The sequence below is a fragment of the Linepithema humile genome, chromosome 5 (assembly GCF_040581485.1).
Source record: "Linepithema humile isolate Giens D197 chromosome 5, Lhum_UNIL_v1.0, whole genome shotgun sequence".
In the NCBI taxonomy this organism is placed as follows: Eukaryota; Metazoa; Arthropoda; class Insecta; order Hymenoptera; family Formicidae; genus Linepithema; species Linepithema humile.
This window is the reverse complement of record NC_090132.1, coordinates 18,589,521-18,617,290: the sequence shown is the minus strand read 5'-3', so window position 1 is coordinate 18,617,290 and position 27,770 is coordinate 18,589,521. Positions and strand designations below refer to the sequence as shown.

General features: G+C 31.6%; 3 protein-coding genes across 7 annotated transcripts; all 3 read right to left on the bottom strand.

Annotated features, from left to right (window-relative positions):
• Positions 1-581: 581 nt before the first annotated feature.
• Positions 582-14,463, bottom strand: AstCC (Allatostatin double C). Of its 2 annotated transcripts, none has more exons than XM_067354734.1 (3): positions 13,978-14,463; positions 1,280-1,453; positions 582-1,129 (listed from the first exon to the last, which is right to left on the bottom strand). In XM_067354734.1, exons 1-3 carry the CDS (start codon positions 14,131-14,133, stop codon positions 1,043-1,045), a joined length of 417 nt encoding a protein of 138 aa, XP_067210835.1. In that variant the 5' UTR covers positions 14,134-14,463; the 3' UTR covers positions 582-1,042. The 2 variants fall into 2 exon arrangements, with proteins under 2 accessions (XP_067210835.1, XP_012229386.1); XM_012373963.2 differs by having other exon boundaries at positions 1,268-1,453; positions 13,978-14,457.
• A 54-nt stretch (positions 14,464-14,517) lies between these two features.
• LOC105676199 (rho-associated protein kinase 1-like) lies at positions 14,518-21,843 on the bottom strand. 3 transcript variants are annotated; one of them, XM_012373938.2, is made up of 7 exons: positions 21,241-21,843; positions 20,881-21,022; positions 20,383-20,786; positions 20,112-20,278; positions 19,595-19,944; positions 19,278-19,462; positions 14,518-14,657 (listed from the first exon to the last, which is right to left on the bottom strand). In XM_012373938.2, the coding sequence occupies exons 1-5, from the start codon at positions 21,352-21,354 to the stop codon at positions 19,716-19,718; spliced, it is 1,056 nt and encodes a 351-aa protein (XP_012229361.2). In that variant the 5' UTR covers positions 21,355-21,843; the 3' UTR covers positions 14,518-14,657; positions 19,278-19,462; positions 19,595-19,715. The 3 variants fall into 3 exon arrangements, with proteins under 3 accessions (XP_012229361.2, XP_067210825.1, XP_067210826.1); XM_067354724.1 differs by lacking the exon at positions 14,518-14,657 and having other exon boundaries at positions 16,672-19,462; XM_067354725.1 differs by lacking the exon at positions 14,518-14,657 and having other exon boundaries at positions 16,672-19,462; positions 21,237-21,363.
• Positions 21,844-21,993: 150 nt separating this feature from the next.
• Positions 21,994-27,116, bottom strand: LOC105676207 (nucleoplasmin-like protein). 2 transcript variants are annotated; one of them, XM_012373947.2, is made up of 5 exons: positions 26,917-27,116; positions 26,564-26,679; positions 25,434-25,647; positions 24,543-24,619; positions 21,994-23,343 (listed from the first exon to the last, which is right to left on the bottom strand). In XM_012373947.2, the coding sequence occupies exons 1-5, from the start codon at positions 26,936-26,938 to the stop codon at positions 23,236-23,238; spliced, it is 537 nt and encodes a 178-aa protein (XP_012229370.1). In that variant the 5' UTR covers positions 26,939-27,116; the 3' UTR covers positions 21,994-23,235. The 2 variants fall into 2 exon arrangements, with proteins under 2 accessions (XP_012229370.1, XP_012229376.1); XM_012373953.2 differs by lacking the exon at positions 21,994-23,343 and adding an exon at positions 23,758-24,174 and having other exon boundaries at positions 26,917-27,114.
• Between the last annotated feature and the right edge of the window lie 654 nt (positions 27,117-27,770).

The following is a 27,770-nucleotide window of genomic DNA, read 5'->3' as shown; positions in this document are numbered from 1 at the left end:
CGCATATTGATAGCATACAAATTGGTAAAATATACTAAAGATTTTCGTTTCATAGATTAATAAATAGTTGTAATCTCGTTTAAAAAATTGTAAATCTTAATTAATCTTCATAAAGTTCATTCTTGTTGAAAATTTGAAAAATACACATGTAGATTGAATTATATTCGTATTCATTAGTGCAAAATAATAAAAAAAGGAATATATAATACCGATCTATACTAACGAACGTGTTGGTATACAAAGAAATTAATTTATTTTAACATATATATACTGCAAGAAAAAAATTCACACAGTATCTCACTTCTGGCGTCATAATTCAATATTGCTTTCAATGTAGCAAATAATGCAATTCAGCTTTGTTGTATTACAAAATGTAATTGTAAAAGACAACAGTGCAAGAATTTTTATTTTAATCTTAAAAATTTACGAAATAAAGTATGTTTCCAATAAAACATTATCGTGAAAACCGTATATTTTCTTAATATGTTCATTGAGTAAAGCTAAGGACAAAAAGTAGCAGGACAGAAGGTGAGGATATTAGGACACATCTAAGAAGAGTAACTCACTTCGCAAAACAGAAATCAAAGAAGTTTGTGTAATTTAGGTTTATACCGAACTACTTCATTTTGGTTGATATGCTTGAAGAGAATTATTTAATGGATAGGCCTTCGTCCATTTACTTTATAAGTCAGAAAAAAGTAAGTAATATAGGTAATTCTTTCCCGACAAGTCGCTTATTATCCGCGATAGAAGAGATGGGACGGCAATAGTCGCTGAGAAGAAGGACAAGGATATCCTTTAGCGCACCGAAAGAAGAGAACCATTTGACCCGACGTTCCAAAATGTGAGTAACTGCGCGGATTTGTACTACTGTACGGTTCCTGATTTTCACTTGTTTTCTTGACACTCTAGCCGGGAAAGCACTGCTACAAATCTCATCGTGTTACTGCAAAAACTAAATCAAGAAAATTATGTGAAAACGGCGCACTCTCTTTTGGCCTTCGGGATCTGAGGAGAATTGGCGGCGGTGGCGGGGTCATTATCACTTCCTCTTGAAGCATGTAACAGCGTTGAAATAACAGCGCCAGTAAACTTGGCCTTTAGCTTGTCCGCGTCGTTGCAAATCCATCTAGGGAAAAAAAAAAAAACAAAAAAAAAACATAAATTACAAACAAATAACGACTAGAAATAACGACTATTCGATCGAACTAACTGTAAGTATAAGAATGTTCTACTTTTCTCGGATAGAATTGTGTTTAAAAGTTACCGAATTCGGTACCGTTTGATCATCCTCCGTCGCAGAAACAATTTCCGGGTTGGCAGCTAAAAGATGAGACCTGTTTATACCTCTACCTCTACCTCCAACTGCTTCTTTTCCCTGGTTATCGACAACCTTTTGCAGAGCTACCATCAATTGGTCAAACAATAGAGCCGCCCTTTTTGGCACTACTACCTGCAACCAAATCAAGGGGATTGAGAAGATTAAAACATAACAAAATCTCTTCAGTTATATATAATTTCGAACACGTTTCATACAAAGCTCTTTTATGTAACGAATTTTATCATTGTCGAAAAATGCACATATTACGTTGAAAAAATACATTTTATTACAGAAAAAAAAAATAAACAACAACGACGAGCTTTAAATGTCCGAAATATTTTTATCTATAAAGAAATTATGTCATCTATGTAAATCATCCTTAAAATTCATTAACTTCTATCTAAACTTTGCATACTACATAGTTTATTTTAATTAAATACTAATTAAATATGCAAATATACTTTAATTGCGATGTCAGGAAACTCAAATAGGAGTTGCAGTGTAACTTTACAAATACTTTAATATCACAGATATTTACATTTGGACGACGATATTAATGAACTAATTTATCATTTTTATTTATTTTTAAGATTAAACAAAAGTAATACAATAATTCCATTTTGCAGTAATTTCAGTTTTAGTTTTTTTTTCCATTCTCTTTTTGAAATAAGAAAATAATTTTTAATAAATATATGCTTTTCGTGCATTTTTACGTAGAACTCTTAATTGTTGTTTTTCTAACTCTTCTATTCTAACTCCTCTTTTTCTTACTTATATCTAATTATAATAAATACAACTTTTTTATCACCGTCTATCTGATAATGAACGGAAAACTGCACTGCAGAAGGTTAATTGGGAAATATCTCAGTTTTAGTGAGCAGTCAGGCAAGAAAAAGCGATATATTTAAAAAGGTAGAAAAAAAGTATAAAAATCGATGTTCGTTGTGACGAAAGGAGTAATTTCCCTGCTTTAACTCAACTTAATGTGAATGTATAACATGTATATAACATGGACGAAGAAGTTAAACAGCAGGAAGACTTAAAGGGCTCATTTATGATCAATTATGTTGCGCAATATTGCACGTTGTGCAATTGACTGACAGTGAATGGTGCTGATTCGTCCTTTTCTGGACTACTCTCTTCTCTTTCGTATTTTGCCCAAATTTATGTTGTACAACAAATTGTTTGCGCAACATGATTGATCATAAATGGGCCCCTTTATATAACCTAACAGCAGATAAATCGATGATAAAAATAATGAGCGCTCGAGAAAATCCAGACGAGATCGAAGATACGCTTCAATACTCTTTGCCTTCTAAGTGTAAAGAGAATAATCAGAGCGAAAGAGAGAGAAGAGTGAGGAGAAAGGGAATCGAATTCAACGAATTTTATCTATCTCCTACATATAAAACAATCATCAAAATTATGTCATGACCGAGATTATGTATCACTAAGAATAAAAAGAAAATTGAGCCAGTCGTTTTAGAAGTGGACATTTATTTTTAAGACAATAAAAAAAATGTACAGAATGTACAAATGTACAGAATGTAATTTTCAATATTATTAGAATACAATTTTATCTAAAGTAAACAATCCAATTTGAAAATTGCCTTTTAATATTTTTTATTCTAAACACCAGTGAATAATAGGAATAAAATAATTCTTTTTAAATGTGACATAGTATAAAAAAATGAAAGCTTGAATAGTTTTTGATATTAATAAAAAAATTAAGCCAAAAAAGAAAATAATGAAAGGGTGAGAATTAAACTTGGTACACGCTAATGTAAAATTACGGATCTCCTTAACTTCTTTTTCACCCTTCAACTATTTTTTTTCATTTCCATCTGAGATCGCCGTACTTTTCTTCTTTTTCTTTGAGAACAAACTTGCATGTAATCGCTATTTACTACTATCTTTGGTATAATTAGTAATTTTCCTTCTTTTCATCGCACTATTTCTTTCTCTATCCGTTGCCTTTCACCGATGTTACGCCCAACTAATATCGAGTTTTTTTTACAGTTTTACATTCATAGAATTTTCATAATTGTCGTGATAATGTTTGTATCGATTACTTGTAATCGATATTGTACTGCGTTTGCTTTATTTCTACAGACTAATCACGTAAGCTGATATCATGCGTAAAACCAGATTAATGTAAACTTGTTATTAGCTCATATTAGCATGTTTGATCCTATGTTTTTGTAACATGATCATAATTTTCCGATTATTGCACGATTATTGAACGAAGCATTTATGGGAGAAGAGCCAATTCGGTTATCCATATTATTGCCTCAAGCCTTTCGAAACTTGTGGCGCCATAGATCTAGTTAACTCGTTTACGTGCGTAAATCGCTTTTTAATTAGATATTTTATAAATATGAATAAAATAAATATGAATTCGACTCGCAACATCCTCTCACACGCGACAAAATTCTTCGAGAGAAAACAAATATAGGTCTTTCTCGTTCACGATGAAGCACATCTCTCACTTTTATAATATTTACAATTTCGTGTATATATATATGTTACCGTAAAGCCTAAAGGATCGGCAATCCTAAGACTGCCTATGTAAAATTAAGATCATTAAGTCCGAAATAAAACTTTATTTCAGACTTTGCCTGAAAACAATTAAGGCAACCTTAAGATTGCTCAAAGCGGTTCAGTAGGCAATGTTTGAAGTAAAACTTTATTTCCGACTTTGCCCGATAACAATTTAGGCAAAATTACCTAAAGCGATTTAGACAAATAAAAAAATAAATAATAAATAAACATTTTGGATTTTTCGCCTAAAACGATCTTAACAATTTTAACTTTGCCTAGGCAATCTTAGGATTGCCGATCCTTCGGGCTTTGCCCGAATAATATATATATATATATATATATACAAAGCGTTCGGATAAAGTCTCGACAAAATCGACTTGAGATTGTACTAAAAAATCTGTAACTGAGAAAAAAAGAAGAGAAAACTTGAAATATATATTTTATACATAACTGCACATACATGTAAACACACATGCACGCGCGCGCGCGTACACAATTCTTCAAATATTGGTGATTTTTATTTGTAACTTCGTTACGTTGTGCAAAGTCAAATACTGAGATTGCTATCTAGAAATCTGTTCTATTTACTGTATTGCGATATACTAAAGTAAACAATCGCGGTCGCGTAATACATTTCGCCTGCATCTTACATTCGTTATCCGTACTGGTTTATTCATTTTGCTCGATTTCCCAAAAGACTGCCGGACACTTTTCTTTCCTTTCATTACGTGACGTTTACATGGAAAGCGTGCAGATCCCACGTAACTGGGATTTGGTTCAATAAAGATTAGAGCCGTGAGAATAGCTTTAAGGACATGCAAGACACGTAAATCGCTTAACCGAGGTAAGGATACGCTTAATCTATTACTCTAAGCGAAAAAAGTTCCTGCATTCTCAGCTAATCGCGCCGGCCAGCTTACTTTTAATTATGCATCGTATAAATATATCGTGAATAAAAGCTCTCTAAGTGCAGTTTAGTTTCGTTCAAGCATTTGAACAAATTAATGTTCAAGCATTGAACAAATTAATGTTCAATGATCGTAATATTGAGTTTAATAATGAATTTCGGGATTAAATAGGAAGGTAACAAGTAATTTATCAATTCATGAATAATTCGTGTGAATTTTGGATCGCCTGGTCATCGGACGACATTGATGAATTTAGTAATTAAGAATGTAGTTAAGATTTCAACAAACAATTTAATTGCTTTTCCTTTTGCCTGAGATGTCTCTTAATTATTTATACTCTAATTCAAATATACCTAGTCAAATCGGTAAAAAATTTCTTTACAATAGCAATAATAAATGTTATGTGTTATTTAAATGTTGCACATTCAGTTTTGTGATTTGTGACTGATTTTTCTATCATTATTTATTATTTTCTTATCCATCATATACAGAAGGCTGTATAGAGAGTGAAATGTCAATAGTGAATTTATACACAGAGCGGTGGTAAGGAAATTGAACTTTTTAATGAAAGAATATCGCAGAGTTTCATTACATATTTAAGTGGATTTTATCGGGAGAAATGAAGCTCTATGCCAAAGAGTGTAACATTAAAAATTTAATTGCTCCGACAGTAACATGATTGGAATTCCGATCAGTCCTAATATGTCATTTGATTTTAATATTTTAATAATTATATTGAAAATTCCCGCAGAGCCTGGAAGAATTGAAAGTCTCACGGATAATGCTATTGTAAATGTTCTGCTGCTTAATCTATTATGCTGAATTTGAAAACCGCACGATGTTCCGAACAACACAAACAGCTGCACTTAGCGGAATAATTTTTGAGCGAGAAAAACACGTCGACAGCTACTCGTAAAAGCGAGGGAAAAAAAAAGCGGAAGCGGTCGCAGTTGCTCTACCAAGTAAATCAACGTTTAATTGCGACGCTTCATAGACGCTTAAAAGCATTATTGGCCGTTCAGAATATATTATTGTCGCGCACACACCAAACGAATATCGTAAAATAGTGAAAAGAGTGAGGTTGGATGAGAGGGAGGACTAGAAATGCACCTTTGTTTTGAGCTGTTCGCATAGCAAGCGAAATTCGCCCACAGAGACGAGAGTGCACGCTTTCACGGATAAACTCGGCGTTTGAATGTATCATAAAACTGCGTGCAGAGAGTTGTCAAGCAAGTTAATTTGCTCATTTCGTTGAAACAATGTCATTTCACAAAGTACAGCCTACACAACGAGTTCTACTGCAGTTTTTTCAGCGAATTTAAGTACACGGAAACTTTAAAATTTTTATACTGTAATCTCGTACCGATTAATCTTGAAATTGTCGCAGAAAAGAATTTTCAAACACTGTTGTGATAATAAAAATTCCAAGTTGTGAATTGTATTATCTCTAACGGCGTTTAAGATGATTAATTTCGTTTAAGCGTGTGAAGGATTTATACACGTAATATAAATAAAAGTTTGCGTTGCTGCCTGCAATTACGATTTCGCGCGCTGTTTCATTTTATATGCGCGGGAAAGTCGCTTAGAAATCGATCAATTAAAATAATTAAAAATTAAGTACTATTATTTAACACCGATATGTTAATTTGATATCGCAATGTTCATCTTTACTGTAAATATATCTCCTGTAGATATTCAAACATTGTTCAACAATTACACTTCATTGTTCAACAATTGTATTTCTCATTAATTATCTTTGATTGGTATTTTTTATCAATTTGTCAAATTAGTCACATTTGAAATAATAATACATTATAACAGTGCTTGGTCATTTTAGTTGTACGTGTTGTGTCATTTTACGCTATTTTGTCAAGTTGATTTCTCGTTTGCCGTAATCGTGTTTGCGCTTTGAGTCAAAGAAATTCCAATTACAGTCGCAATTACGAAATTCCGCCGATTACGCTACTGTTCGTCGCGTTCGTATGCATTTAATTGTTCTCAATAAACAATATGCAAATTACATAATAAAATATATCAGACAATTAAGGTGACAATTGCTAGATATGCATATTTTTCTTATAAATAGCAAGTGCACGTCTCAACAGAGTACACTTAGAATACTACATCGAAGACACAATCCGAGGCGGTCGGACGCCGTCTAGTTTTCGTATAAATCGATAACACTTTAGAGACATATTGCTTCTCAATTCCAATGCATTTTTGTAGAGTAAGTAGCATTTCTCAATGCGCAAGAAAATTGATTTATAAAAGTTGTTTAAATTTTGATAATAATTTAAAAGCACCGAGATCAAATCCATTTCTTAACAAATTTAACTTTAACAAGTTCTAGCACGCCTACATACATTTATAATTCGATTGCATTTCATATATTTTTCTCGTGAATTTATCTCAATTCATCAACGTTTTAATCACAATAGAAAAAAAAGGAGAGTAAAGGCGATAAATCGTTGGCGATGAGGCTGCCGGAAATAGAAACCTCGGAGTTAAGCACTCGATTTATATTTCGTAGACTCGACGTACTGGAGGACAAATGTTGAGATGAATTAATTCCTGATTGAGAAACGGAAATAGAAAAAAAAAAAAACATTTAAATAGGGATATGAAAAATGTGTGAAAAAAATTGCACTAATTTTTTTTAAAAGATGGAAATTAAAAATGCTTTTATTCGCAAAATTGAGAAACACAGTGTTCGAGTTAAATGATAATAAAGTATAAACAATTTCACACACCCCTGCCATTAATAAATTATATAAAAAATTTCCATTTAAAAAAAATTATACATTAATAATTTAGTAAATCTCTTAATAAAAATTTACTGAGATATCTCAAAATAAGAAAATTCTTCAAATTATTTGACTGCGATCGGTTACCTATCTACTCTGTAAATAGATTGCGGAAACTTGTAATTGCAAAGCTATATTTAGGCTCTTTTATACGTATCCTTTAAGAAGGAAGTGAAGCAATCATAAAATAGAGTGGCGTTTCATATCGAGGTAGCAAATACATCAAATATTAGAACAGCACGATAGATGAAATGTGATTCAGAAAAAGTTTTTCTAAATCTAATCCATAATTGGACCTTTACTGATGCAACGTGCAAAGTTAAAAACAAATCAAAATGTATGTGATATTAATGCTTACAGCATAAACAATATAAAACAAAACTTCAGATTATTTATTTTGTTGCGACTAAAAGCTCTTGCAGTACACAATGATAAAAGATGCTCATTATTTATTAACACTGTATTAAATGTTCGGAGAGAGATATATTATTAAAAATTTTATACGAAGATGAATATTGCGATGAAGTTAAACTTAAGGAAGAAAGACAGGAAGTTTCCGCTAAGAAATCGTGTTGTAAACGCACTGAAGAGACTAAAGTATCGTGTTAATAGACATTATCAAAGTAATAAAATAAGTTAAGTTTATTGTGAGACGTAGCGGAACTGTTTTTACGTTGCAAATTTTATAAAAGAACAGTAGCGACTTATCAAAGCAGCTTACAAAATTTTATTAAAAAAAAAAAAAAAATATATATATATATATATACATATATTAGTACTATCAGCATTTATATATTTAAAAAAATTTTTTTTTATATATATATAAATGCTGATAATACTAATTTTTAGAACTATACTTATATTTACAATATATATTTTATGCTGCTTTTATTATTGCAAGAATATTAAATTTTCAAAATTGTTCTGCATATATTAATTTTTTATGCAATAAGTATTTAGTAGTTTATTAACATAATAATAATAAAAAAAAAAAATACTAAATGTGATAAATTTTTTTCTGTTTTCAACAAGAAGTAAATGTTGTTAAAAAATAAAAATATAATTTGACGTTAGTTTTAGCGTTAAAATAAATTCACATCATTATGCTTCACGTTACAAACCGAGCCAAGTATCGAGGAAATCTGTAATTTATTGAAATACACGTGCCTTGCTTGTAACCGCATAAATTACGTTGTGAACGAAAACGAAACCTTTCAACTTTTATTCTGTTAATCGATAAATAGTTTGTAAACTTTTCCAAAATGTCAGAGATAATAGAAAAAATATTCTAGCTGCTACATAATAAAATAATAAATCACGATGCTGGTAAATTACTTTCAAAAGTTAAAATAAAAGATTTTTAGGATTATATAAATGGAATATGTCTCAAATTCTTAAGCAAGAATATAAAATGATCCCATTTCGATTGATACAAAAATATACGTCTCATGTATTTTAACGTTAAATGTATCAAAATTCTATTCGAGTCTGACTCGAGACTCTTTAAGATATTCTTTTGTGGAATTCATAATGTATATATTGTCACTTACATAACTTATATACATTGTACATTGTACATGCTGATATATTTATTTAAAAATGAAGCCCGCAAAGGAACATCCTTTTATTAGAAGAGACAAAAGGAGTTCGCTTACACAAAAAAAGGTTTCCTTTTACGACGTCGCATATAGAATCACATCTTTCCGAATCTCCGACGAAATAACCGTAAACACGTTTACGACCTAAGTTAGCGATTCCACGTCGAATCAATGACATTACCGATGCAATAACGCGCGACTATTACTGAATAATATTTTATCGGCATTTTAGCAAACGCTCTGAGACGCTTCAATCTTCCGTTCATCCGTGCGATCGGAATGGGTTTAACGATGATTAGAATCATGTTGGAGCGACGTTTTAGCGCTCCGACATTGTTGGCCGAGATAAATATGTGATCCGAGAAAACCACGAAGAATCGGTCGATTTCTGGACAATTTGTAACCGTCCTAAGCCGACGTATTAATCCCTGCGAAATCCCGGTCCAGCCAGAGCGAACGATTAGTGTGGCGCATAGAGATAAAATTTATTACCGCCAATGACGCGGCTCGTCTGCGTCATCGCGCGTACTTTACCGAGAAAGATGAGATGCGAATTAATTGAAATATACGGCAACGAATTCGGAGCAGCATGTATCAAAATGCTACAACTTGCAGATGTACGTATTGGTGCATTTGACACATACATCCGGAGCAAATTTGACCTCGCGTCCAACCGCAAAAGCGTTATTAAAGTACCATCCGCGTCAAATCTGTCTGTTAGAACTCCATGTCATTCTCGTGCAAACTTTTTTCAGAAAACCTTTTCCAATTTGAAACAAAAGAATGCGATTTAATTAAAAATTACGTCGCGTTAGATTGTCGCGATTTTCAGATGAATAATATTTGCATAAATTACACATTGCATATTGCATATTTGAGTCCGCGGTTATTTCGACGTTTAGCTCGTTGATTGAGAAATATTTCATAAACTATATACGCAATACGTTAAACGAAATGTTGATGTGCACGAATGAATCATTATTAAACTTACGCAAAGTTACGCTAGAAATGATAATCGACTGATAAATAACCGAAATCCGTATGAGGTCAGTTTTTCAGATGCGACGATGCGAGGCTCATCGGTGAAATGTAAAATAATGTAAAATACGTATCTAATTTTCGGATGCGCGCAAGGTAGTGTGTGTGAGAGACTTCAATGCCTGAAATATAAGCATGTCTCTCATTCATTCGTCTATTTAGGGCTTCTATAAGTCCCCATTCCGTCGAGTATTGTCGCTCCTTCGGATACTGATAAGTGCGCGATTCAAAGCCGAGAATCAGACTTATACCGATGCTCTGCAACTTGGAAAGCGTGTAGCAGTGAACAGAACAACGGAGGTCGCGGTTATTGACATTATCTACGCTATAACTAACATAACGAGAGTACGATCTCACGCGTGTCTCACTTTCGTCACTTGTAATATCGTTTGGTATGCAAGAAGTATTGCACGTATTATATAATATCGTTTATATTTTAATTAGTTCTCAACTGCTCAACCGCAGAACTAACTTGCATGTAATATACTTTATAAGCGCAAAAAACACACGACTCATTGCAGCATACTTCAAAAGTTCCCACATTATAAATTTTCTGCACAAACATATGGAGATAAACTGTACGAAAAGAGAATATTATATACAGATCGCAGATGCTCGCGCGAAATAAGTTATATCTGCATTATAATGTTTTACAATAAATAAATGTCGACTGTTGTAAAAACATATCGTTCAATCATTTTTGAATTTTCACCTATTTTCACATATTTTCGACGCGATGATGACATTAGCAGAATATATTTCAATAAACCATGTACAAATTAACTCGTAACGCAGATCAAAATAAATTATTTAATGCTTGATCCAACACACCTCCGACCTGGCATCCTAATTAAATGTAATTTATACTAATCAGAGCTCTGAATTATTAAGTTGACGCATGCTTAAATTACATCGATAAATTATTCGATAAAAAAGCAGAATAGAAAACCCACGTCGACTTTTTATCATAATATTTCGGTTAATTTCGAAATTAACTAGCAAATTATTGATAAAAAATTGTTTCGAAAATAATGATTTTAGAAATATATCGTAAAAAAACATAGTTTTTATACTACCGACACTATCGTTGGAGTCAATTAAGCGCGCGACTGGACGAACGAATTAATACACTTATATACCCAGAGAATTCGTTGACGCTGATCAAAACAGGATGGTTAATGGAGAGACTGATCACGGAAATGAACTGCCGACAAAGTTGCGCGACAATGTGTCTCCGTCTAAAGATCAGAAGATCGTAAGTCGTAGCCGATTAAATTAACGAAGCGCGATTATTAGCAGGTAATGGAAACGTCGTTCGAGAAGTTAATAATTCCACAGTAAGTGGAACGAGGCGTTCGTAGTTCGCCGTTAAAACGACACACACTGTCGCAGCCGACTTCGCTCCAGTTTCTTCGAACCCTTCGTAAACTGTTTTCGTAGCAAGTATAACTTTTGAATTCGTAGATTTGCATGTAAGCTACGATCTTAGACGTTTTAGTCAATCGAGTGTGAAATATCCGCGATAATTAGCGTGATGTTTCGCGTACGCGTAAGATGTACGCGAGTTAAGTAAACAATTGCAATCTGCTCTATATTAAATATATCCCTAATTGCAAACCACCAAATGTTGTTTATTGTCGTGATGTGTTCGTTTTATCACGAGTGAAAATAAGTACTACAAAACCTCAATGCTGTGAAAAAACTGACGCACAAATCTATTATAATAATTAATTGCAAATAATAACTTTGCACAGTTCTTAAGACAACAATCATTTAAAATCATATGATATCCGGTAAGAATAAATTAATGTAATTCCATTTACGAAACAGTAATGCAAAATTTGATATCATTCATTGTATTTATTTTATCCTGAAATAAACATTATTGCATTGCTGGGTATTTGCATAGCATTATGCACTGCTAATAATGAAATAAAGATAATATTCTTGCATTAGCACCGAGGAAAAAACTTTTAATAACAGTATTCTCGGAGCAGGAAATCAATAAATCAAAATGTAATAAAATCTAAATATACAATAAAATGTTTGAGAAAATTCTCAGTCTCTTCTCTCGTAATGTGTTTTCTCATTTCTCAATGCAGTCGCTTATTTTATCTTGGAAATATAAAAGAATAAATATTATATAACAAATATAAAAAAAAAATATATTGCACATACATAAAACTTGTATAACGACACGATTTGTATACTATGTTCGAGACATTTTATTCAGTTTTTCAACTGCCATCGGACAAACATGAAATTGACGGATATATTTTAACGCGGCAGTTATGAATTCCATTGCAACAATCCAAACTCGACAATAAAACATAATAGTCCATTAAATTTTCAGATTTGTGCAATAATATAAGGATGCTTCGACCATGATTTATTCGTATAGTTTCTGATTCACTAACATTAATCTCGATAAGTGACTGCAATGAATTAAGAGCAAAGTTGAGAGAATACAATTGTATAGGATGATTGTAAAATCTACAAATTGCCAAATCCCAAAATGTGTGCCGGAATGATATACAACAATCACCTAAACGGAGCGGCGTTACTTGAATTATTGCGCGCGGCCGCTTCGAACGTGCGATTACACATAAAAGAAAACTGAACATGCAAAGGATATACGTAATTTAAGTGCTTAGAGAACTTTCTCGATTTGCACCCGAGACGAGAAAGGTGACAGAACGTAACAGAAGTAATAAGAGGAAATTCGAGAAGCGCGGACCAAGTGAAAAATAAAAGTTATCAGATAACTAGAAACGTCTGTCAGAACAGATGCATCGTTGTAAACGAACACCGAACACTCACGGATATCTTTTTAGGTTCAAATCCGCGTTATAACGTAACTCCTAGAGAAAAATAACGATTGCCTTGCCGGACGCAGGTGAAGAAAAGAAAAGAAAAACTTGCCGGCGTGCAATTACATTTAACAAATTTCTTGAATTACAATTACCTTCCTTTTTTAAACAAAGTTTGAAGAAATGCTGCAACAGTTTTGCATTATTTTATCATTTTTACGAGCAATGTGTGAAATTATTTTCTCTATGCGATTCGTTTTCTATCATTTTTTTCTTGTATAAAATCTCAGTTTCGTTTCAGTTTAATTCTATTTTTACTTTCTTTTTATCGACAACGTAATTCTGTAATGTTTATAGAGTAATCAGAATCGATAAAAATAGAGGGTATCAAAAGAATAATAATTCTTAATGTCACATTGCTTATCAGTTATATTTCTGCTCACGCGTATTTTTAAAATATGTATTTAAAATTGTAAAGAGTTTCAAATTATGTAACCTGTTTCTGTCAAAATGCACCCTTTAGAGAGTAAAATTCTTAATCATCCATATTTATATTATTTTGCAAAGAATTATTTAATTTTCAATAAATTACTGGATTGTTAACATTCACAAGAATTATAAATATGCTTAGTGTATGTGCAAACATATACTATATATAAAAAAATGTTGGAAAATAAGTTTGTCCTATATAAAACGCGTGGTCGACGGTCATTTTACAAGGTATTCTAACTTTTAATAAACGTATAATTGAACTCGCACTCGAAACTAAAAATATGAACATTGCATCAAGCATTTAACATTTCTTGATTTTATAGGCAATTTATAGACATTTTCATGCGTACGTACGTACGGAAATCAGTGCAATTTTCTTATTGGACTTGTGTCGAACAGTTTTGCACAATTTTATCAGTCAAATTAAACAGGAAGTAATTAACAATTCAACATTTATTCACTCACCGGATAATCGTCGTATTTGGCTGAGTAATCGGGATAATCGACGTTAGCGATGTCGTTGCCCGTGGAGCTTCTCTTCCCCATGGCACGCTGTCCGAAATTACCGGTGATCATCGGTATCATAGCTACCACGATCAACGGAACGAAGCTGATTCCCATATTAATCGCGCGTAATCTCGAATCCCGTCGCCGGTTGTACGTTCTTATTTTTCACGCCGCTAAGTCCACCTCGATTTCTGATGTATGCAAGGGGGATTTCGGGAAGAAAATCGCCCGGCTCGGCAACGATATCCGGTTCCGCCAGCGAACGTCGAGTATACTTCGATGAGGACGTCGATTTTTGGGGGGGATGATCTCGATCTCAATTGATTCTCGATCGACGTGGCGTCTTCGGAGAAGCGCCGATCCTTCGACTCGGAGCTAGGAGCACCGACCGCCGTTGTTCAAGCGTCGGAACTTGGACAAAGTTGAATGCGCACGTCGGGAACGCAATGTGACGCTCGCGATAGGCAGCCGCGATCCTATATACACTCTGTACGCGTGGTTGGTATCACGCAAGCGTCAGGACATCCTCGCGCGCGGAAGAGACGGAAGAAGCCGTGCACGACCGACCGCGTGCCGGCCGCAAGCACTGTTCTATTACGCTTCCGCCGTGCGAGTATGCCATGCAAATTAGTAAGTTGCTGGAACAGACAAGTTAAACGAGTTAGCTGTTTACTTTCCTTAATAAAAGATAATTATAGGTTTCCCCTGTTCTTGAGGGCACAAAGCATCTTGCGTATATCGACTTGTGCAAAACTAGTAGAGACGCGCACGTAAGAGTGTAACTCGCCTTCTTGAAACTTCCTTTAACAAAAGATAATTAAAAATTTTCTTTCTTCTCTCTTATGTGCTCAAAGCACATTGCATATTCTTGCATAAACTTAGTAAAGAAATAAGTCGAATAGTGGGTTGTTCTCTTGTTTAGCTTTTTTCCCTTATGATATTTTTGAAAATTTACCATAAACTTCGGCAGAACGGATGTTGGCGTCTGACGCATTTCCTTTTTCTGATTGAAGATTGCAAGGTTTATTATTTAAACACATGTTTACATAGAAAAAAGCTAAGGATTAAAAAAAAATTATTTCAATCATCTAAAAAAAATAATTCTATTTTTTTTAGATGATTAAAATAATTTTTTTTTTTTTTTAAACAAGTTTACATCTTATATATCTTGCAAATATAAAAAAGAAAGCAATTCTCTCTCGATTAATAAGTTACTTTCTTACTCTTTTAGCAAAAAAATAATGAAAGTCAAGTAGCAAACGATTTCATCACTTTTCCTAGAGAAAGATAAACAAGTTTCACATCATCTTTAGGGCACGGTTTTCATACTTTAAAGACAATGTGATTGTAAAAATAAAACGCTTCTTTTATTACTTCAAACCTTTGGCGATAAAATATAATTCTGCATTTTCTGTCAGTCTGTTCAAAGAAATATAGTTCTGCATTTCCTTACAGTCTGTTGAAAGAAATGTTTTAGTTACTCCTATAAATCAAATTACACACGAGTATCCTCCGAATTAACAGGACAACCATCAGTTTCGTTACTGTATCTAGGTGACTTGCGCCACTCCCTGTAATTTACAGTTCGTACTTCAACAGGTACGTACGGATTCTTGACGGTTTAATAGGTTCAACTGGAAATAGAGGTGTAACAAAATTGATGATTGAGTGGGAGGTAACTTTAGAGTGAGAAATGGAAGTTTGTTTCCATCTGCAATGTTACACTTGCTTAGTTTTCATTGAATTATTTGTGATCGATAAATTATATATATCTGTAACTGATAAATTATAACGCGCTCTATCGATTTTTATCTCCAAGTTAGGAAAAATAAGATATTCTCAACTGTATAAAAAAACAATCTTATAAAAAATGTATATGGTATATAATTGTCATATAATTATCCATTTTCTCTTAAAATTGTAACAAACGTATTATTTCTAAATTATCACAAATTACTTCAAAAGCCTAATTTTAAAGTAAAGCCACATCTGCAAATATCATGCATACTATCGTCAAATCAGGGACTCATTCTTTGGAGGAGCTAATTTTTCGCTGCCGTCGGGCAAGATCCTTGACGTGTATCTGTCTCTCATTAACGAGATAGACGTGGCGACGCGACACATTGTCGCAATTATCCGCAAAACGGCTAAGTTTTATCGAGCGCTGTCTTTCTGTAGAGCATATAACTGTGAGTGGGAGTTATTGCCTGTAGACGTGAGTAAGAATTCAAAAGCGCAAGAGCAGAAATGAACCTTTAAAGGGGTTAAAGCCTAATCATTTTTCAGAATGTCAATGCTGGACGCGCGGCGACGTCCTTTTCTCATTTTCCGCCTTCTACTTTTCCGTCCTCACCGAAATTACTCATCGACGATCTTTTCTTTGTTGAATTTATTCCTATCAGAAATGTGCTCGTCGCTCCAACAAGTATGAAAAGTCTTATCGTCAGAATCGGACGAGAAAAGAATTTTGCCAATCTTTTTGCAAAATTTTGCAAAAACAGATATTTAATATTGGAGAATATATATATAAATTTTTAACCATTACGATAAAGCAATCGATTTGATTCTAAAAATATTTCTTAAATGTATTACTAGGAAGATTACTCAATTAGTATTTTATTTATAATAATTTTAATTTTTTAAAATAAATCTTCCTAGTAATTCATTTCTAGAATCAAATTGATTGCTCTGGTATAATAGTTAAAAATTGATATGTTTGTACTGGATACTATTTTCAAAGTTTAAAGTCTCTTTAATGATTGTAATACGTTGCTTGCAAAGAACAGCAGCATTTCCTTTCCAGAAGTCGTCGTCGTTGAAAAATCGCGGATGTGACAGGTATTTTGTGAAAAAAATCGATTTAATTAAAAGGTTTCAGTGTCACGTACGGCCGATAATTAACGACTAATAACTTTCGGTTCCCTACCCCTCTACATGATGAATGGTTTCATTCGAACATTCTAAGAAATGTTATTCTATTCGCGTTACACATTGAGATACATGAAAAACTGTCTTTTACAATCAATAGAATGTTTTCTTCCTCACATATGCTCTCATAAAATGGCATCTTTGTCGAAATAATGTCATTTTTGAGATATTTCGATGAATATAACTGTTACCTAGCTACGAATATTAAATGGGTCATTAGGTGATTAGCGGCTACACGATTAATTAGTTAATTATGCTATTGTAAAATCTCGATTTAACTCGTGTAGGCGATACGATTTTCGCTTTGAGATCATTCTGTGAATAATAAACTATTATTATGAAATAACCGGAGATATTATTTTATGATTTGGGAATTTAAAGAATCTTTACTGTAGAAAATAGTTTCATTACAATAAAAAAAGGAGGAGAATATTAATGAAACAATGTCAACATGATTGCAGACCTGAATCAGTGCGATTTCTACCCTCAATTTTTCCTTTTGCAATTTTTATGCGGCAAGATTAATACGAAATTTCTCTTAATGTAGAAAAATTTCGTTACGATACGATAAAACATTACGAAAGCTGGAAGATACACGATATACTTGTGTGTGTGCATTAGTTTTCAATATATATTAATATCGCTCGCACACTATAATAACATATATAGTGTTGAAGATGGAATTAATTCCTCGAGATAATATACATTTACTTAATATAATTACTTTTCTTACTCTGCTAAATTCGCATTTAAATATGTTTCTCTTTCTTTTCATTACAAATGCGATCTAAATCTATTTAAACTGAAAAAAGACTTGTTTACGACATGAGAAAATAACGCAGAAACATTTCTTATTAATTGAGATATAAATTATATTTAGCTGTTCACGAAAATACAATTATACGTTTATAGAGATATATAATTATGGCTAGAAAAGATTACGCACACATTATAGTCGTGCATTTAAAATATTTGCCTACAAAATATTTGAATATTGAATATTAAATATTTTCCATCTACTTCATATATTTAGAGAAAGAGGAAATTTGTCATTTGCGACGGAATTAGAATAGAATTGTTCTTGATAATCGTATATTTTCGCCTCTACACACACCAGTGAAAAGGTTAAAGGCAGAGGTCATTATTCTCTACAGCGCATATTTAGCACTGTTAATAAACGCGATATTCACACGCGATAAATAAAACTCAGTATTGGACAATTAGTGCAGCCGTATTTAGCGCTAGATGTACGACGAGAATACCGGCTAACTCTGTCGGCGCAATTTGATTTTGCCGGTATTAACGTTTTATTTTAATGTACAGCGTTCCGCCCCGAAGAGCGCGCAAATCATGCAGTTGTATTTTAATAGAAGTGAAAAAAAAATATCCCCGTGACGTCGTCAGAAGTCGATGGGTGTTCGACTCGCAACGTCGAACTTAATGGAGACTCAGAAACGACCAGAGCTCGCGGGTGACGCGGTAAACTGTCCTAAAGGTTTCCCTGGTAGCACTTAACCACCCGCTGACCCGCATTTCTTTTCCCTTTCTGTCATAGTGACGGCATAAACGACGTTACTACGGCAGTGTAAACGCGCGCGCGACGCTAAATATTCGTTTCTCTCGCCTCTCGTTCAATTTTCACCGAGATAAATTATGATATTCATTTGAGTACAACGTTTCCAAAGTGTTTCAAATATATCTGACCCGTGAAGACTTCAGAATTGATAAAATTTAATAGGATGTTAATTGTAGAATAAAAGTTGAATAGCAGTATCAAAAATCCCGAAATAAAGCGTCCAAAAATATTTTCAAATTTTACCTTTGCAGAAATATTATTAATTTAGAGTTTTTGACTGCTAATGTTAGCAAGTCTTGAACTTTCATTTTTTAATTGTTAATGTATTGGTAAAAATATTTGTAAGAATGATAGATGGATAATAAATGACTGCTAACAATAAAAGAAATAGGCGTATATGTATAAAATGTCGGAGAGCGCCGAAAATGAATATGTCTCTGAACATAACAAGTCTTTTTTTATCGCTTTAATCGCCGTCGCGGTCCGATATAGAATAGTTTAACGCCCACATATTCATCGTCGGATTGACGTCCTTTCTGCATTTTATCGATACCTTTTATTGGACAAGAGAGAATAGGCAGATCGGCTTATGAAATAGTATATCAATTCTTTCTCTACGTACTCCATAATCGCTTGCATTAATATGAATACGCTAATATAACCGCTAATAATATTGCATAGTTGATTTCGTATAGATAGGTGAAAAGTAGTCCAAAACCCAATAGCATGCAACAGAATAATTACTGTCACTTACTCTCTGCAGTACTTATTTTCGGATTGGCACGGAATCCTAGGAAGCAAATTCAATTGTCTCATTGCTAAGAAATAGAGTCGAGCAATCAAGATGTCGAAAGATATACGCTTGAAATTCGACGTTTATGATCCAGTGTGAAGTTGTAAGGAGAGAAAAAATTACTTTCAATTATAGATAGATGGCGCCTGTAATCAATTCATATCGACGATCGATATTATGTCGATAACAAAGAAATTATGAAAAATTATTAATGAAACGTCTAACAAAATATAATTATAATTGTCTGCAAACAAATTGTAATTATTTGTAATACTTACTTTTTTTATACGTTTTAAAATGCGCCAGAATCTAACGCTATTTCAATGCGTTTTTATAAGAAAGGAAATGTTACAGCCTTTTTGTGAATGACTGTAAACACATATTGTCTATTTTAAATAATTATTCGTTATGTTGAGAAATTGTAAATGCTTCTACAATTCCTGGCGCGCTTCGAGCACGTTCCGGATGAAATTCCTCAAAATCGCTCTTTGCATTTTTTATATTATCAAATGTATGTTTATTGACATTCCCAGAAGACACTCCTGAAATTGTGTGTACATCTTCAGAATCCACAGGACGAGATAATTTAGAAAGTAAAACAATTCTTTCTGTTTTTTCTACAAGTGATCTAAAAAGGTGAAAGATACAAGGAGTCAATTTTCTATCTCAATAACAAGAAATAGTAAATATAGGTTCAATTTAAACATTGAAGAATTATATAGCATAATAAATATACATAATGCTAATAAGTTGTAATTAAATATTTTAATGATTTTTATATTTCTTTTATCTTACCTTGCATTACTTTGCATTGATAATTTCTCAATAATCTTAGCGTCTATATTAATTTTCTTTGGTCTCTGAATGTCATTTTTTAGTTTCTCTATATTCTGTGTCAGTTGATGAACTTGTACCTTTAATGTTGCATTTTCGTACATCAATCTATTATTCCTTTGTAAAACCTAGTAATTTATACAATATTATATAAGATAAATGGTCTAATCTAGGAATTACTGAGTTGGACACAAAGCAACATAATGTATTTTTGCAACATGATATTGATTACTTGTAAAAATTTCGCTTTACTGAGAGGCAATTGTTCCTGAAATTTCTCTGACACAATAAGATTAAGTTCCTTTCGCGCTTCGTCTAACTTTTCCATCATTTCTGCCATTACTAGCAAATGCTCATGTAGCAACTGATCTAATTTATGCCTTAATGTATCTTTAGCATGTTTCATACGCAGGAACTTTATGCATAAATTATATGTAATTTGATTTTTATCTGCCAATTCTTCTCTGAGTTGTTTATTTTCTGTTTCCAAAGTATCTTGTGCTTGTTCCAGCTCTTTATGCCATTGTTGATGAAACGTGGATGTGTTACCAATATACTTGGTTCTATACCGTTGCATTTCCTCAGTGAAATAATTTTTCTTTCTCTGATAGACAAATTTCTCATCATCTAACTGTTCTGCAATGAAAATAATTAATATACTACTTCGCAAATTTTTCATAAATATCTAATTTATGTGCTTCATAAAAAATATATAATGATCAAGTCTTACGTTTAAGATTTCTGTTGTATTTTTGTTGCTTTTTCAGCTCTGCCAGTAATCTAGCATTCTTTCGACGCATGTCTTCTAATTGTGTATCTTTTATTTGTATAACATCTTCGAAATTTACTATAATTTCATTCAATTTTGCTACCTTGATATGTAAGATTTAAGAAAATTACAATTATGAATAATATTCTTATACCATCAATAAAACTGATATAGATTTATCAATTGTCAATGTCTAAAATGTTAAATCATATTAACGGTTTATCCATTTATGTAAAATGTCGTAACTATGATTAAATATTGATATTATTATAATTTGCAAGATATTAGTTATTAATAGCCAAATATAAAATACTAACATACTTGATGATGTAGAGTTACTATTTTATGATCAACTATGTCACATTCTGTAGCATCCTGAGAAACTTTGTTTTCTACAATATTAGTAGAACATTCATTTAAGCTTATAGTCTGCATATCACGATATTTATAATTCCGAAAGATAATCCGTAACAATATCTCCTTTTATCCGACAATTTTCTCTTTGTTGTATTATTTCATTAATTATATCATACGTCGTGTTCCTTTAACCTCAGTGTTCAAAGTTAATAATCACAATAAATTCCAAATCTCTGATGTTGCTTCTGTAAAACTCAGAAATAAATGTCGAAAAAATTATAGCGTTTCTTCTTCCTTATACATATATAAAGTACAAGAAACTTGACATGTTGCGCGTTAAATTCATTACAATTATCCTATTAAAATTACTTGTCCAATATTTAAAGTCAATATTTTTTGGACGCTAGATAAAATCAGAGACAAATGAATAGCATTAGAAATCAATAAATTTTTAATGTAATTATAAATATGAGTTTCTGTTCGTAGATTTTAAAATACACATAAGAAATTTATTTTTTTTTTTCAAACAAAATCAAACAATGTTTTATATCTCAGGGAAGTAAAAAAATAATTTTTCTAATGATATGGTGTGTAGATACATATTATAAATAATATTGAAAATATTACTTTTTACTATATACTCAAAATAGATTACACTCAAACATTTACCCAGATTACAGGATACGTCCAAATTATCATTTACTTAAGCAATACGAATTTTAAAAGTTGTGAAATTTTTTATTGTATCGTATATGTACAAAATAGGTGTACAGACTACTTATCAATCGCACGTGTTTTATACACGTGTTGCATATGCTTTTATTGCATATTACACTGATGTAAGAGCATCTCTTTACCCGGTACACCTGTAACTCCTTTCTATTACATTTCATCAAATGGAATGAATGTTGAGATGACATAATTGTATGTTTTCTTTTTTTTCTTTTTAAATAGTGATATCTTTAGAGTCAGTAAAATTCTGGACTTAGGAATGACTAATAATCTTTTCCCCATCTTGTACACACGAAACTAATAAATTATGCCAGAGTCTTAATTCAGTAATTCTTTACACAAAACAATTTCAAAAAATCGTGTTTAAACCTGCTGCGTTAATATATTTTCGCATCTCTGGAAATGCACGATATGAACACGATATTTGAAACACACAGAAAGAAAATAGAAAACACCTCACTGCAATTTCATTCACGCTTTCCACAAATTATACACTAACAACTGGGCCAAAAGTCATTGAAACATTGCTTTGTGTTAAAATTAAAACTACCTTCATATTATCGTATGCATTTCAATAATTTGTTTAACGATAAGAAATTATATCAAAGAGAAAAAATTTCAGTATTAAAAAGTTTTATTTATATTCATTTGCATAAAATTTTGTTAAGAAATTATTTAATAAACAATTTTATTGTAAATCAGGCAATTCCAATTCAAATAAAAAATAATTGTTGAAAATAATGAAATTGTATTTACAAAATCTTGTCCTTTTTTTAGTATTAAATTATATCTCGCTAAATATGTTTCTAGGAAAATATCCAACCATGTGTCTTCAGAAGTATATTATAAAAATACCTGTATAACTGAGGTATAATACCAAGCTTTACTTTGGAAAAAAAAAACAACCTAAAAAAAGTTTGCAATAAGATAATATTCTTATATTTGCAGAATGTGTACGCCAAAAGTATTCGAAATAAAGTAAATATGTTGTATTTTTTCATGACAAAAACAATAGTATATAATCCTAATCATTTTGAAATTATCTGATTATCTTAGAAATATTTGGTTGGTCCAGTTGTGTTTTAGAAAAGTGGAAGGCAATGTTTGTTCTGTGATAATCCGATGAAACGATACTAGATTCGCACAAATGCGGATGATAATGATGGACTTACATTTAATATCCTAACTTAAGTGTTTATTTTATTTCCATAACGTTAAGGCTCATGCTTATTTTTTCTTGTTCTTGTTAGCCTGATTTTTGTATTTGGCTGCAGTTGATAGCTTAGCATTCTTCTTCTTAGGTTCATCCTCTTCATCGTCTTCATCTTCAGGATCCTATAAGAAATACAAAACATAATCACGCAATGAATTTTAAAAATAAGTAAAATTATTGATAAAATTTTAACATTAAAAAATTGTATACTACATAAAATAATTTGTTTTGAAATAAGTAGGGCGAGACCTTGTATGTCATTATGTATTTGTATTTACTTCTTGCGGTTAACAAGAATTTCAAGAAAATATTTAGCAAAATTTATCACGTTCCATAATTATAACTCGTAATTAAAATTCTAAAATTTATTTGTTAGCCTAATTATTTATTTGTTAATTACCGAGTTTAAAAAAAATATCCTTTGTTTCTATCATTTAATTATTGTAACTTCTACAATCAAATACAAGTTACATTCAGATAAAATATTTTGCAAAAGTGGAAAAAAAGGAAGCATGATTAGTAAAGAATAAAAGCAATTCTTGGCAAAACAGGATGATTTATTTTACAAAAATAAAACGGACATGGAATGAGAACACAAGTGTAAAAAATACATTCTTTTAATAACTTTCGATACTTTTTAAGTTGTAATTTGAAAAGAAAATGTAGATATATAAAACATTCATAAAAAAATTATCTTAAAAGATAAATTTTCATAAATTAATAATATCTACTTTTTACTTTCTTCAAATTGTAACACTTGAAAAGTATTTTAAGGATAAAGTCTCAAGTAAAATTGAAAGTGTTTCTAGTGCAATATTGTCGTATTTTTAGAGAGCACATTGACTATAGCACAGTGCATATTTTTATCTTAGCACTCTATTTCTTTACATCTTCATCCGTTTAATGCCGTTTTTTTTATCCTCTGCTAAAAGTTTTCGTTTCTTTTGCGGTGCCTGAAATTGATATTTCTTATATAACTTAAAATATTGCCATAATAATTTCTAGCAATATATAAACTAAAAATATCTCACGAGTTACATTCTTAGATTCTCTATAATAAATTATTGTGATGTAAGACTAACACATTTAAACATATTTTGCACTAAAATATTTCTATCATATTTTTCAGATGCATTCTGTGTAAATTCTCGTTATTAATATGTTTATATGCCTCACCCATATTTTATATTATTTGTATTAACATATATTTTGCATTTTTGCTAAATTCATTATATATAGAACATATATTTATAATTCAAGATATATATGTGTATATATACCTATATACATATATATACCGATATAATATGATAATTCATACCTTTTCATCGTCTTCATCATCGATGTTCTCTTCTTCCATATCATCATCTATTTCATCGAATTCCTCAATGTGTGCACCTGAAATAATAACAATAATAATAAGAAAAAAATATAATCCTCTGCAAAAAGTTCAAAAATTAAAATTAAATCAATGATAATAAATGTTTAAAAATAATAAAAACTTATTTTTTATAATATACAAAAAATTTTTTGCAATAATAAAATTGTATATACCATGAGAATTTTATATTAATCAAGCATTTAGTTAATAATATAATAAATAAAACATAAATTCAATTATCACTTTAGAATGCAAAAAAATTTATATTTTTAGACATAAATACATAAGAGCATATATAATATTGATTTTATGTATAAATTTTTTATTAATATATATAATACACAAAATTCAATTGCATATATTAAATGTATATGTGTACATGCATATACGCCAGCGTGAAAAAGATTAATAAATAAATTATAACAATCTAAATTTTCAAATCGGGACACCATTAAAATAATGAATTAATTGTTACAAATTTGTTTTTCTCGGTGTTTGTTTAAGGTGTCCAATTTTTTTTATTTATATCGCCGTTATTCAACAGACTTTGTGAAGATAAACATAAATAAAATTTAAAAAAATACTAATTTCTGACCAACTATTTAAAAAATAAGCATTAAAGCCTAACAAAAAATGTACATTGGATTATTGAAAGATATCATGTATGTAGAGCTTTGTATTAAATTGTGTGTACAAGTGATATATAATATGTAATAACATAAAATAATATAAAATATAAAAAATATATAAAATTGAACAGAATTTATGAAGAACAAAACTCGTCAAACAGTTCATTTTAAGTTTATTAAATATTTATTTCAAGTTACTCACCGAGCAGATTATGTCCTACTATATGAACTGGACCACTGCCCTTAATCAATGTGAACGTGACAGGAGGATCCGGGAAACCAAGATCTAAAATGATTTGTGCAGTTTTTCCCATTTCTAATAATGCAATTGGAGTTTTGACTGGTCCTCTTAATCCCATTGCCTCAACTTGTAATACATTAAGCTCTCCAGGTTTAGCTTCTGGACCCAAAAGAGCCTATAAAATTTAATATATAGCAATCATACAAAGAAAATTAGGTATAATTTACATATTAAACAATATTTTTTAACATTATCAACAATATATTTAATAATATAATTTATAGGTTAAACAATATTAATCGCAAGTACTCACAAGTTATTAATAATTTTATATTTAAAAAAAAACCTTAACATTATATACCTAATTTTATAAATTTATTTATTGAATAAATTTAATAAAATATTTTTATTATAATTTTTGTGAATATAATATAATCCAATTTAAAGTAAAGAGCAAAACTATTATGAAAAAACGGCATCAAGCATCAAATGTTCACAATAATTCATCAGAAACAAATTAGTACACTAGTACTCATATACTGTTGACAAAATATATAATTCATAAAAAAAAATTTTCAATTAATTATTTTGCCTAACGGCTGAAAATAAGCAACGTTTAATGATTATCAAAAAGAAAAATTACGCATGTAAAAAAAAAACAATGAAATGTAATAAACGATATATTATCATCCGAATTGTGCAAAACAAAAATTTCTATTCGAATAAACAAATAGAATCGCACATGCCGATTAATTACAGCATAGATTAATGTTTCGCGCGCAAACATTTGTGAAGATGACGAGCGTTACGAGAAAAAAAATCAGGACATTTCAAAATGATGCCCACTGAGATTGTTCAGTACATTTACACAACGGCAAAGTACGAAAAAGCGACACATGGCAGCAGAATATAGCTATAACCGAGAAACGGAATAAACGTACGCCTACATCGCGGGGAAAGGAAATGATGTACAGGTAGTGACAAACACACATCGCGTATTAATTTCTCGCGATAAATAATAGCGAGCGGGGAGAATCGATGACGACAAAATGAGCGTCGGTGGCTTCGTCTTCGCTCCGAAATATATTTACCATTTTTATAATAAGTTTTTGATCGGCGCCTATGTGCTGGGCTGCGCCGTCAGAGTCATCGTTCTTGTGCTCAGGATCCCATACCTCACTGGCGTTCGGTCCTTCGAGAGTGATTCCTGGACACATAAATCACAGTAGTACTCACATGATGACGAGTATTGTCGATTACAACCGCGATATTGGCCGTGCACGCGGGGACAATGGGGATCGGTTGCAATGGCCGAAAGCCGAGCCGGCGTCTCGGGCTGAGCACCCCCCTTTGCTCTTAAATGGCCGACTATACGTAAGTATTCGCGTGCGTCGCTAAATAACGGGCGAATGGTGATCACAGCACCGTAGCTGATCATATTTACCGTATAGATATTCCTCTGCCATGATGATCAATCTGATATGAACAGATTCTTGTCAGCGTTCAAAGGATGATGAACGTGTGCGTGTCGTATGCGGTGGTGAAGAAACTAAGAGAGACGCAGCGCGCGCAACGGTTACTGTGTTACTGCGCGAGGGAACGGTCGTCGCACGTGCCGGCTTCAGAGTACCGGACAAGCGCGTAGTAAATGAGTTTCACGTAGTTAGCCTTGCGCGCCCAGAGTACGTTCCAAGTGTTGATTGGTCGATTGCTGAGAGCGACGTTGCCGAGCCGCTGCTAGCAAAGGTCTCAAACGAGATCTTCTGAACCCCGAGAATCTAAAAAATTTCATAAATTCTTTTATTAAAAAATCTCTATCACGCAATTATATATTTGCATCTATTTCTGTGTCTCCCATTTTTTATCCTGCATTTTTCAGCATGCTATTGTATAAGTAATGTTACATCATACAAATGCAAGTACAATACAATGAAAATACGAATATATACAATAATTAGAATTATATTATGTGAAAAGGATTACTTTATAGTATAAATAACTAGGTTCTTTATATTATTGAACAATAAAATAATATTTAAACTAGCATGTTATATACAGATCAATTACATTGTACTTTTGAAAGATAAAACATGTTAAAGTATGTTAAATATAGTATAGCAAAGATATTAACGTCGCATAATATAAAAGTTTCCCATTTAAAAAAATTGAATGTAAAATATTTATGATTACAAAATTATTATTGGGTTAACGCTTTGTCTGAATACCTTTGAAGTATTACGCGAATTCATCCTACTTGTTCCGTTATATATTACTGTTTGCTAATAATTATACGTACAA

Bases quoted from the DNA above. Each gene is read 5' to 3' on its own strand.
- AstCC (XM_012373963.2), bottom strand. From the start codon at position 14,133: ATGGGAATCAGCTTCGTTCCGTTGATCGTGGTAGCTATGATACCGATG. The intron at 1,454-13,977 runs GTGAGTGAATAA...ATTTGGTTGCAG, and splicing joins CCAAATACGACGATTATCCG to GTAGTAGTGCCAAAAAGGGC. The intron at 1,130-1,267 runs GTAACTTTTAAA...TTTTTTCCCTAG, and splicing joins ATCAAACGGTACCGAATTCG to ATGGATTTGCAACGACGCGG.
- LOC105676207 (XM_012373947.2), bottom strand. From the start codon at position 26,938: ATGGCAGAGGAATATCTATACG. The intron at 25,648-26,563 runs GTAAATATATTT...TAAATTTTATAG, and splicing joins AAAAACTTATTATAAAAATG to GCTCTTTTGGGTCCAGAAGC. The intron at 24,620-25,433 runs GTGAGTAACTTG...TTATTATTTCAG, and splicing joins AGTAGGACATAATCTGCTCG to GTGCACACATTGAGGAATTC.
- LOC105676199 (XM_012373938.2), bottom strand. From the start codon at position 21,354: ATGCAGACTATAAGCTTAAATGAATGTTCTACTAATATTGTAGAAAAC. The intron at 21,023-21,240 runs GTATGTTAGTAT...TTACATATCAAG, and splicing joins TAGTAACTCTACATCATCAA to GTAGCAAAATTGAATGAAAT. The intron at 19,945-20,111 runs GTAAGATAAAAG...TCACCTTTTTAG, and splicing joins TCAATGCAAAGTAATGCAAG to ATCACTTGTAGAAAAAACAG.